This window comes from Galeopterus variegatus, unplaced genomic scaffold (assembly GCF_000696425.1).
Source record: "Galeopterus variegatus unplaced genomic scaffold, G_variegatus-3.0.2 Scaffold4079, whole genome shotgun sequence".
Lineage (NCBI taxonomy): Eukaryota > Metazoa > Chordata > Mammalia > Dermoptera > Cynocephalidae > Galeopterus > Galeopterus variegatus.
Genome location: NW_007730190.1, coordinates 142,521 through 154,494, shown reverse-complemented (window position 1 = coordinate 154,494; position 11,974 = coordinate 142,521). Strand labels below are relative to the sequence as shown.

Sequence of the window (11,974 nt, the reverse complement as noted above, 5' to 3'; positions counted from 1 at the left end):
CCTCCATTGCTTGTGCTTTTGATGTCATATTTAAAAAACTGTTGCCTAATCCCAGCTTACAACCATTTACACTGAGTAATATTCTATTCTAATATTTTTGTAGTTTTAGCTCTAACATTTAGTTCTATACATATTTTGAGTTAATTTTTGTATATGGTGTGAGGGTCCAACTTCATTCCTTTGCATGTGGATATTCAGTTGTCCCAGCACCATTTGTTGGAAAGGTTATTCTTTCCTCATTCAGTGATCTTAGCACCCTTGTCTAAAATCAGTTGGCCACAGATGTTTGGGTTTATTTCTGGACTCTCAATTCTGTTTCATTGGCCTCTATGTCTCCATATGCAAGTAAACACTGTTTTGATTATTGAAGCATTGCAGTAAGTTTTGAAATAAGAAAGTGTGAGTTCTCCCACTTTGTTTTTCTTTTTCAAGGTTATTTTGGCTATTTGGGATCTCTTTCTGCAAAAAAAAAAAAAAAAAAAAAAAAAGGATTGTACTGAGTCCATAGATCAATTTGGAGAGTATTGCCATCTTAACATTATCGAGTTTTCCAGTCCATGAACATGAGGTGTCTTTCCATTTCTTTAGGTGTTTGATTTCTTTTGGCAAGGTGCTGTAGTTTTTCTGCATCTGTTGAGATGATCATGTGTTTTTATTTCCTTCATTCTATTTATATGGTGCATTATATTGATTGATTTTTGTATGTTGAACTGCCCTTGAATTCTTGTGATAATTCTCACTGGGTCATGCTGTATAGTCCTTTCAATAGGCTGCTGGATTTGGTTTGCTAGTATTTTGTAGAAGACTTCTTACATTCATAAGAGGTATTTGTAGTTTCATTTTCTTGTGGTATCTTTGACTTTGGCATCAGGACAATACACGCCTTATGAATGAATTAGAAAGTGTTTTCTCCATTTGTATTTTTGAAGAGTTTGAGAAGGTTTGGTATTAATCCTTTAAATGTTTGGTAGAATAAACCGGTGAAGCCATCTGGTCCTGAGCTTTTGTTGGAAGTTTTTGAATTACTGACCCAATCTCTTTACTTGTCACAGGTCTGTTCAGAATTTCTATTTCTTCTTGAGTCAGTTTTGGTAATGTATGCACTTTTAGGAATTTTTCATTTCATCAAGGTTATATAATGTGTTGGCATACAATTGTTCTAATATACTCTTATAATACTTCTTACTTCTGTAAGGTCAGAAGTAACGTCTCTGTCTTCATTCTTGATTTTAGTAATTTGTCTGCTTTGTATATTGTCAGTCTAGATAAAGTTTGGTCAACTTAGCTGATCTTTTCAAAGAACCACCTTTTGGTTTCACTGATTTTTCTCTATTGTTTTACTCTTCTCTAATTCAGTTATCTCTACTCTAACTTTTACTATTTTTCTTTCTCTGCTTGCTTTGAGCTTAGCTTTGTCATCTTCTAGTTTCTTAAGATGGAATGTTGTGGGCCAGCCCGGTGGTGCACTGGAGAGTGCAATGCTTGGGAGCGCGGCGGCGCTCTCGCCGAGGGTTCGGATCCCATGTGGTGACCAGTTCCCGCTCACTGGCTGAGCACGGCGTGGGCGCAACACCGAGGGTTGCGATCCCGTACCGGTCAGTAAAAAAGACAAAAAGGAAAAAAAAAAAAGATGGAATGTTGTTATTGGTATAAAATATATTTAACATAGGGATAGCTATACATTTCTCTCTGAACACTTCTGCTATGGCAGTGCATAAGTTCTGGTATGTTGTCTTTCCCTTTTCATTCACCTCAAGTACTTTCTAATTTCCATTGTGATTTCTTCTTTTACCCATTGATTATTTATGAATATGTTGCTTAACTTCCACATATTTGTAAATTTTCCAAATTTCCTTCTGTTACTGACTTCTAATTCTATTTTGTTTTGTTTAGAGGACATACTTAGTATGATTTTTATATTTTAAAATTTGTTGAGACTTGCTTTGTGAAACTAACATATGGTCTATCGGAATGCACTTGAAGAATATATTCTCCTGTGGATGGGTAGATGATTTATACATGTCCATTAGGTCTAGTTGATTTATAATGTTGTTTAAATCTATTATTTCTTTGCTGATCTTCTATCTAGTTGGTGTTTTTTGCTTTGTTTTGTTTTTAAGTTGGGTACTGAAGTATTGGACTATTATCATTGAATTCATCTTCTGTCTTGAAGAATATTTTGGGTAAGCCTAGAATTCTAACAACTGGCAATATTTTTTTTTTTTTTTTGGAGCCAAGGGAAATATCATTTTATTAACTCTGTTGAACTTTCTCACCATATGTTCTATGTCTCCCACCTTCACTTCTGATTTTTCCAAACTTTTTTTTTTCCTTTTTGTCTTTTTTACTGACTGGTAACGGGATCGCAACCCTCGGTGTCGCACCCGTACCAGGGACCGGCAACGGGATCACAACCCTCGGTGTTGCGCCCGCACTGCGCTCAGCCAGTGAGTGGGAACCGGTCTCCACATGGGATCCGAACCCTCGGCAGGAGCGCCACCGCGCTCCCAAGCGGCGCACTCTCCAGTGTGCCACTGGGCTGGCCCCAAACTTTTGTCTCTTTATGCTTCACTCTGAATATTTTCTACTGACCTGCATCCTAGGTCACATTTTCTCTTTTCCTGTCTCTAATGTGCTGTCAGACCCATCCACTGTGTTCTTAAATTTATCTTTTATCCTTTGAACATGGTAACTTTAGTTATTTTTTTCATTGATAAAACAAGTTTAATATCATTGGTAAATAAAATTAGGAAAGTAAAGTAGAAATGTTCAAGTGTAGCTTAAGGGAGCTTTTAAATGAAACATCCAATTTTGGAAAAAATGTAATAAAACATACTTTACCTAAATATTTCTTTGGCATTTTAAATATGAATAACTTTTTCAAAAATATGCTAACAACATAGCCTTAAAAATAAATTATATGGTTTTGTTCAATAATTCAAATTTAATAATCTACCCAATGTGATGTAGAAGATAGCATAATTTAAATAAAGAAGACTTAAAAATTTTCAATTGAAACTTTTGTTATTTTAAAGTTTATGTCTGTGTATCCTAAAGTCTGAAATGTCTATCAATTTTTTTCTATTATCTATTGCTTCTGATGTTTTAACTCATATTGTCTTAACTCCTCAATTTTTAAATTCTGTGTCTGGCACTGTTTATGCAAAGTTTTTATGAAAAACACTTGAGCTCTAGGACAGTGTGTTTTCCCCGGAGGAGGCACATTTGTATTTTCAGGGCGTCAGGGGCACTAGCCCTCAGAGCTCACTGTAACACAGTTTCAGTGATGGAGACGTTCAGAGGCTGAGCTGCGTGCCTGCTCCTTATCTAAACCCACTGCTGTGGATACATCTGTGTGGTCACCATCAGTGTCCAGTTGCTGTCACCGTTGGCTCCGTGAGACAGGCACACACTCACTGCTCAGCCCCTTGGTGTCTCGGACTCCCTTCAGCTCTGGGTCACATCTCCAGGAGAAGGAGAGGCTTTCAGTACTGCAATTCCTGGGCTTCTGCGTTTTTCATAAATTTTGATTAGTAATTCCTCACTAAATCTTTAGCTCTCTCAGACCTTCAGATTTTCTTTTTATTGTTGTTGATGTCTGTCTTTTCCAATAGTCTCCAACAGAAAGTTTATTTGATTTACATGGTCCACCATTAACGGAAGCAGCATTGTCTCTCCTGGTCTTAGGACAGAGGGCCATGCCGACCCACGGACATGGAAACCTCTCGGCGGCCGCCTTGCAAGGGTTTTTGCTGGAGGGATTTGAGGGTGGCCTGGAGACCCAGGCCCTGCTCTTTGCCATGTTCCTGGCTCTGTATGTGGTGACCGTGCTGGGCAACCTCACCATGATCGTGGTCACCTCCGTGGATGCCCGCCTGCACTCCCCCATGTACTTCTTCCTCAAGAACCTGTCCTTCCTGGACCTGTGCTACTCCTCGGTCATCGCCCCCAACGCCCTGGCCAACTTCTTCTCCCCGTCCAAGGTCATCACCTTTGCCGGCTGTGCCACCCAGCTCTTCTTCTTCTCTCTACTGGTCACCGCCGAGGGCTTCCTCCTGGGCGTGATGGCCTACGACCGCTTCATGGCCATCTGCAGCCCCCTGCGCTACCCCGTGACCATGTGCCCCGCCACCTGCACCCGCCTGGTGCTGGGCACCTACTGCGGGGGCTGCCTCAACTCCGCGGTGCAGACCGGCCTCACCTTCCAGCTCCCCTTCTGTGGCTCCAACCGCATCGACCACTTCTTCTGCGACGTGCCCCCCCTGCTGCAGCTGGCCTGTGCCGACACGGCCCTCAACGAGCGCGTCATGTTTGGCGTCTGTGGGTTCATCATCGTGGGTGTGACAGTTGTGGTCCTTGTTTCCTACAGCTACATCGCAGTGACCATCCTGCGTATGCGCTCGGCAGCCGGGCGACACAAGGTCTTCTCCACCTGTGGCTCCCACATGACTGCAGTGACTCTCTTTGTTGGGACTGTGTTTGTCACATATGCCCAGCCAGGGGCTGTGGAGTCCATGGAGCAGGGCAAGGTGGTCTCCGTCTTCTACACGCTGGTCATCCCGATGCTCAACCCCCTCATCTACAGTCTGCGAAACGAGGACGTAAAGGAGGCCCTGCGGAGGCTGGGCCAGAGACACGCAGCCTCCTGAGCGAGGTGGCCACAGAGACAGTGTGTCCTGAAGGCTGGAGGGGAGGGCACTAGGGAGATCCCCACCCTCTCCTACTTCCAAATGGAGTCGTCTGTGTTAGGGAACTTATCCATCCATCCTTCAAAGCATGTTACTGGACCAGACATTTACCAAGTGTGAGATCCAGAGAGAAGGCGCGCTCTCTATCCAGAATTCTCAAGGTTCAGAGAAGGAGCAACGGCCCCAGCCCCGTGCGGTCTGAGCGCAGCAATAATGAAGGTGGAAGCGGACCAGGTCTTCTGCTTCTCGTTATCACGGTTCTCTGGGCCAATGATGGGCTCCAGCAGGACAGAGGTTAGATATCTGTGCATCTTGATCAAACTTGTAACAAAACAATGTTTACCTGCAATTTACTTCCCCCGTCCTGATCCCACCCGGATGCAGGGCCTGTCCTTGTCCCGGGGCCTCTCCTAAGCACCGACCGAAAGGGCCTCCCACCTCCACTTTGGTCTTTTTCAGCTCATCTTCCACACCATTGCCAAAGAGATCTGCTTACCACAGTAATTTAAACCAGCGGCCAAGGCATTCCCACAGGGTCAGTTTGGTGTCAGTAGGCATAGGTTTGGCTCTGAGTGGCCCAGATCAGACACACGGTGCCTCCCTCGTGTAGGATCCAGGTCGGAGGTGTGAGGGGCATGGGGTGGTTCCAATTGAGGCAGAAGCTCCTTTGGGCTCCTGCTCCATCACACCATGACATTGTCCTGAGAGAGGATGACTCAGAGCTCCAGCCATGCCATCCATCTCCCTAGACTCAGGATGGAAGGCGTGAGAGTATAAACCTTCACTTTATGTATAAATATACACATATATCCGTAAAGAAAATACTCATGTCACATTCACAACTCAGGGAGTTCAACACCTCCCAGTTCAATGTGTATTCAGTAGCCATGAGGGGCCATGAGCTGGGACTACAGGGACACTGAGATGTGGTTTCTGTCCTTGAGGCATGCTGGTGCAAACATGCACACGTGTGAGTGCACATACATGCACAGAGTTGCTGTCATTGCAATGTGGGAAATGCACGGGCAGAAGAGTGCTCAGTAGAGGAAGGGCGTGCAAGAAGAGAGCACGGAGTCCTGTCCTGGAGTTAACACTGGACTGTGCTGGAGAAGGACAGAGGGAAGCACAAGCAAGGTGCAGCCATCTGCAAAAGGTTGTAGGCATAATCGTGGAGCTGTCGTAAGAGGAACATTGGCCTATGTGGCAAGAGACTTCTCTGGGCTTGGTCCTGTGAGCCTCACCTTGGTCAGCCCTGTCTGAGCCTAAGGCAGAGGCACAGGTGGAAGCCCCATCCAGAGGGTCTGGTAAACACCCTGAGCCTTGAGACATAATTTTGAGAGAGCACTCAAATCAGAAGCTACAGTTTTTACATAACCAACCTGATCTTGGAAGAGACATGCCATTAGTTTAGCCATATTCTATTCAATAGAAGAAAATAATGAAGTCCAGCCCACCTTCAGGGGAGGGGTTAAACAACAGTGTGCACACCAGGAGGCAGGGATTGTTTGGGGTCATATTGGAGTTGCGTACCTACCACACAAGTTACACACTGGAAGAAGATACTTGCAAATTATATATTTAACAAAGGACATATCAATTATATATCATTTTGAATAAGAAAACAACCAAATAAATGAATGGGCAAAGAATTTTAACTAACATTTACTTCATCAAGGAAGGCATACAGATGGTGTACTAGTTTCTGTTGCTTATAGCAAAATACCTGGAACTGGGTAATTTATAAGAAAACAAAATCTATTGCTTATAGTTTCAGAGGCCAGGAAGTCCAAAGTCCAGGGAACACAGCTGGTGAAGGCCTTGGTGGTGACAGTGACCAAGGGTCTCATATAGAGCAGAGAGAGAGAGCTCCTCATGTGCAGTCCTTTTAAAGCCCCCAGAACCATGCACCTGGTCACCATTATTAATCCATTCCCTGTGGCATGGTCCTGCAATCTAATCACCTCTTCGAGGCCCCAACTTTCAATTGCCATAATAGGATTTCCCATCCTCAAAAATTAGTGGGAATTAAGCTTCTAATATTTGAACTTTGGGGGATGCCGTTCAATCAATCCACAGCAGATGGCAGATAAGCACATGACAATATGCTCAACATTATTAGTAATTAGGAAATACAAATTAAAACTATGGAAATGGCTAAATTATAAAAGTCTGATCACAGAGAGTGACTGCTAGTGAGGATATAAAATGGTACAACTTCCTTGGGAAACAGTTTGGCACTCAATTCAAAAGTTAAACATATGTCTGCCATATGACCCAGCCTTTCCTAGACTCCATTTCTATATATTTGCCCAAGAGAAGTGAAAGCATATGCCCACACATAGACTTGTAAATGAATGTTCGTAGCATCCACATTTGTAGTAGCCCCAAACTGGCAAAAACCTGCTTTAGTTTTCTAGGGCTGCCATAACAAAGCAGGTGCCCAGACTGGGTGGCTTAAACAATAGAAATTTACTTGCTTGCAGCTCTGGAGGCTGGAAGTCTAAGATCAAGGTGTCAGCAGGTTTGGTTTCTCCTGAGGCCTCTCTCCTTGGCTTGCAAATAGTTACCCCTGGTCTGTGTGTGTTTGTGTCTTAATCTCCTCTTGTCATCGGGGCATCAGCCACATTGGATTAGGGCCCACCCATGTGACCTCATTTTACCTCAATTACTTCTGTATGGCCCTATCTCCAAATACAGTCACATTCTGAGGTATTGGGCATTTAGGCTTTAACATATAAATTTGGGAGGGACACATCAGTCCATAATGCTCTACTCTGGCCACTCTAAGTCTAAAATATCATCTAAATGTCATCTAAATCAGTTATAGGTGAGATGTGAAGTACGATTCATCCTGAGGCAAAATTCCTCTCCAGCTGTGAACCTATAAAACCAGGTGAGTTATCTACTTCCAAAATACAATGGTCGAATAGGCATAAAACAGACATCCTCATTCCAAAAGGGATAAATTGGAAAGAAGAAAAGGGTGACAGCTTTCAAGAAAGTCTGAAACCTAGCAAGGAAAATTCCATTAGATTTTAGCTCACAAATAATCCTCTTTCACTCCATTCTCTGTCCTCCAGGCCCACTGTTCCTGGCATATTTTGCTGAGATCATGTTTTTGAGATTCACCTATGCTGATATGTGTCTCAGTAGCTCACTCTTTTTTATTGCTGTGTACTATTCCATTGTATGGATATACCATACATTTTTATGCATGTGTCTGCTGATGGGCATTTGTGTTCAGTTTGGGGATACTATGAATAAAGTTGCTGTGAACGTTATGTACAGGTCTTTTCTGACATGTTTCCATTTCTCTTGAATGAACACCTAGAAGTGAAATTGCTGGGTTATAACAAAAGTGTATGTTTGACTTACAAAAACCTGATAAATACTTTTCCCAAGTGTTTGTACAAGTACACACCTTCACCAGCAACGTATGACTTCCTATGGCTCCACACACTCCCCAGCATTTAGGATTGTCAGCGTTTTAAAAATTAGCCAGCCTCATGGGTTTGTATAGCAGGTATCACAAGTGCAGTGTTAATTCTGTGTTTCCCCAGTGACTTTGGTGTTGAATATTTTACGTTGGAAATTTGCATGTCTTCTTTAGTTCAGTGTCTATTCAATGTTTGGCCCATGGTTGGGGCAAGATCTTTATCTTCTTCTTATTGAATTTGGAGAGTTATTTATGTCGTTTGCATACAAGCATTTTGTCAGACAGAATGTGTTGAACATATCTTCTCCCTATGCTCCGCCTGTCCAGTCTCTTAGCAGTGTCTTTTGAAGAGAAGAAGTTTTTGATTTTGATGAAGTCTCATTTATTTTTCTTCCTTTCTTTTTTTTTTTTTTTTTTTTGGTTCATTTTTTTGGGTCTTGAAGTCTTTGCCTATTGCAACACTATGAAGATTTGCTCCTATGACTTTTTCTAAAACTTATGTAGTGTTACATTTATGACCCATTCCAAATGAAGTTTTGTGTGCAGTGTGAGGTAAGGGGTGGGGACCATTTCACATTTCTACATGGATGTCTAGTTCTTCCAACACCTCTTGTTGAAAGGACTCCCTATTGAATTTCCTTAACACTGTGTCAAAAACCATCTGCCCGACTATGTATGGGTTTGTTTCTAGACTCTGTACTCTGTTTCAGTGTCAAGTTTGGGGCTATTATGAATAAGGCTTCTAAACACTTTTGGACAAATCCTTTGTATATGTGCACATACATATGTATTAATTTTTTTCATGGAGAAAAAGTGGAATTTGGGGAGGAGTCATCCATGGGATTGATGTAGGTTTTAAGTTAAGAAATTGCCAAACCTTTCCCCAATGTGGTCAGACCATTGTACACACCCACCAGCAGCGGAAGTTCTGTAGTGACTCCACGTCCCTGATGACATTTGGTATTGTCCTTTTTAGACTTCAGCTGTTGAAGTAAATGTGAAATGATATTTCATTGTGGTTTTAATTTGCAATTCTCTGATGACCGATGATATTGGACATCCTTTTTAGGTACTTACTAGATATTTGTATACATTCATTTATAAACAAATACAAATGGAACATGTATTTCCCACTATTTTATTAGCCTGTGCATGTTTTCATTGTTGACTTATAGGAGTTCTTGGTCAAGACAAAGCGTTCTTGAAAAAGTGAGTCCTTTTTCAGATACCCGTACTGTGAATATTTCTTCAAAGTCTACAGCTTGACTATTTCCTCAATAGAGTCTCACTGAGCAGAAAGTTTTAATTTTTTCTTGGAGTAGGCATTATAATACTTATTTGTGCAGTCAGAAACTCAGGCAGAGAAGTTAGATAATGTGCTCCAGGCCACAGATCTGAGAGGGAAGACAGATCTGAACCTGAGTTCCCAGGAGGGACATGACCTGCACTGCCGGGGACAAAGCCCTCTCCGCCCATTCCCCACGGGGCCAGTCTGGACAGTCGGTTCGCCACGGTGAGCTCTGGTTTGTTCACTGCAGTGAGCACATCGTGTCTCTCTGGATCGCTCTGAGGACTACAGGATGGAATATGGATGCTGGGCTCAATGCCAGCTTTCAGTGAATGGCATCTTTTGGAATTATTATGATTACTGGCAAGATGCTAAATAAAGAAAAAACACAACTAACTGTTCCAAATGTTATTTTCATGGCAGGTTTCGTTGTTTTCCTGACTCAGCATGAGTTCCAGAAGGTTCTTTCAACATTCACTTAACTGCACTGGGCACAGCTGGGGACACAGAGGTGAGCTTTCCAAGTGACAGGATAAATTACGTCTCAGCAAAATAAATATTAAAGTTGAAATAGCTGAAAGAGGGAAAAAGAAAAAACAGAACAAAACAAGAACACCAGCCAAGGACTGCTGGCTGAAATAAGTCATCCTGGATTCCTGCTCTATAGGAAGCCTCAATCTATGGACCCACAAGCGACTTTCAAATAAATGCATCTCTATATTGCCGTGATGTAGGCAAATTCTCAGCCGAGCGGGAAGCACTGATGAGGAGGTCAGATTTCGGCTGAAAAGACAAGCTCCACCTTCAGGATGGCCTGGTGCCCCTTGTTCTCCAGGCAGAATCCCCCATATGCAGGTGTGAGCTAGGGCCCCGACACCGGCAACACTTTCTCCAAGCTCAGAGGAGTACTGAGCCGTGAAATCAGTCCCTCTTTCAAAGCATATGCTAATTGATGGCCCTTGACCTTGAAGGCCAGACCTTCCTTCTCTGCTTCAGCTGCAAACAGTGAACCAAGGAAAATGGAGTGAGATGCTTGCTTGGGGCAGACGCCGGGTATGAGAAGAAAAGCTGTCTCAGGCCGCCCTCCACCCCAGCCCCTCACTGCTGCTCAGGAGACCTCCTTGCCCACCTGTGGCAGCCACCCTGCTGGCCGCCTGCCCTCCTGCCCCTCTCAGGACAGTGAACCCACTCCGGAGGCTCTTCTCCTACCCTCCCTCTAGGGCTCACCTGCAAGTGCCTCCCCCAGAGTGGGGTCGGGGGCTGCCACCTGCTCCCTGAACACCTACCCTTCCATCTTTTACACCAGGTTTTCAGAAGCTCTTTATTTTTTGTCTTTCCCCACAGGGCTGTAAGCGTGGTCTTTTATGAAACATTTACATACACACACGTATGATCATATACACAGGTGTGTGATCACAGCACATGGGCTATGGTGAGCTGTATAGGTGGAGGTGTGTGAAATTTTATATCCATGTGTACGACACACATATACTCACCTAAAAAGTATAGATCTATACACACACAAACACAATGTGTATCCTGTGTGTAAATAGGTATAAATATGTCAGATAATACACACCTCTCTGCACCCCACCCTTCCCATCCACAGGACCCCTGGAATCCCCTCCATGTCAATGGACAAAGCTCCAGCTTACTCTGTATAGCGGGTGAAGAATCCTCCCGGTATGGACACACCATCATTTCACCAACCAATAAGCATTCATTTTGTTTCCATGTTTTTTGTTATGAAAAAATACTGCAACAAAAATCCAGCTGGGTGCTGGCAGGCACTTGGCCACCTAGTCTCAAAGTGCGCAAGGCCGCACCCTGGGGAGCCGTGGTAGAAAGGGCAGGGGTGCAGCTACCTCCACCCTTGGCCGAGGCCTGAATCCCAAGACCAGGCAGGTCTGGGCAGCCAGAGAGAAGGCCCAGCTCCTGAGTGCTCAGCTTTGGCCTCTTGAGGGACAAAGGGGCTTTTATCTGAGCACCCCTTTTTCAGTACTTATCTTGGCTCATCAAACAGTAATCACAGCAGTAAGAGTTCTAAAATCAATAATGCTCCTTTGTAAAAAAGGTGTCCTGTTTTGAAAGTGCCACTGGCTCAGCTTCTCTGAGCTTGTCCAAGAACTCAGAGGCTTGTGTCCTGTCCCTAGTGGTTTCCTGAGCCCCAGCAAAGAGCGCACATGTCTTTCTACTCAGACAAGTGGCCGTGCAAAGGCCACAGGGGAGAAGATCGGCATTTTCACCCTACCCAGGATGGAGAAGCCAGAGAGTAGGGGAAGGAGAGGTTTCCTTCAAAAGTCCTTGACTGCAGTTCTTGTCAAACACAGCTTGGGCCATCAAAACCGTTTTTATTCCCCAACTTCCAAAACCCAAAGGCTCCAGAGCCAACCCTGTGTAACCCGCACAGCTGGCATTACATCATATAGAGGCCCCATTTCACTGGCGTGCTCACCTCTAAGAATCAGCAGCTTAACAAGGACCCTCAAAATATTTAACAACCTCCAAACAAGCACCACAGCACTGTGGAGTGGTCCCCCCCCCCCCCCCCCCCCCCCCCGG

The 11,974-nt window shown here is 43.9% G+C and overlaps 1 protein-coding gene across 1 annotated transcript in view; it reads left to right on the top strand.

Annotated features, from left to right (window-relative positions):
- The first annotated feature begins 3,698 nt into the window (after positions 1–3,698).
- Positions 3,699–11,974, top strand: part of LOC103602273 (olfactory receptor 12-like) — an 8,613-nt gene continuing 337 nt past the window's right edge. Inside the window, exons 1-2 of the mRNA XM_008586687.1 lie at positions 3,699–4,640; positions 11,528–11,684. Of these exons, the coding sequence (XP_008584909.1) occupies positions 3,699–4,640; positions 11,528–11,684 (1,099 nt within the window). The remainder of the gene's footprint in view (positions 4,641–11,527; positions 11,685–11,974) is intronic.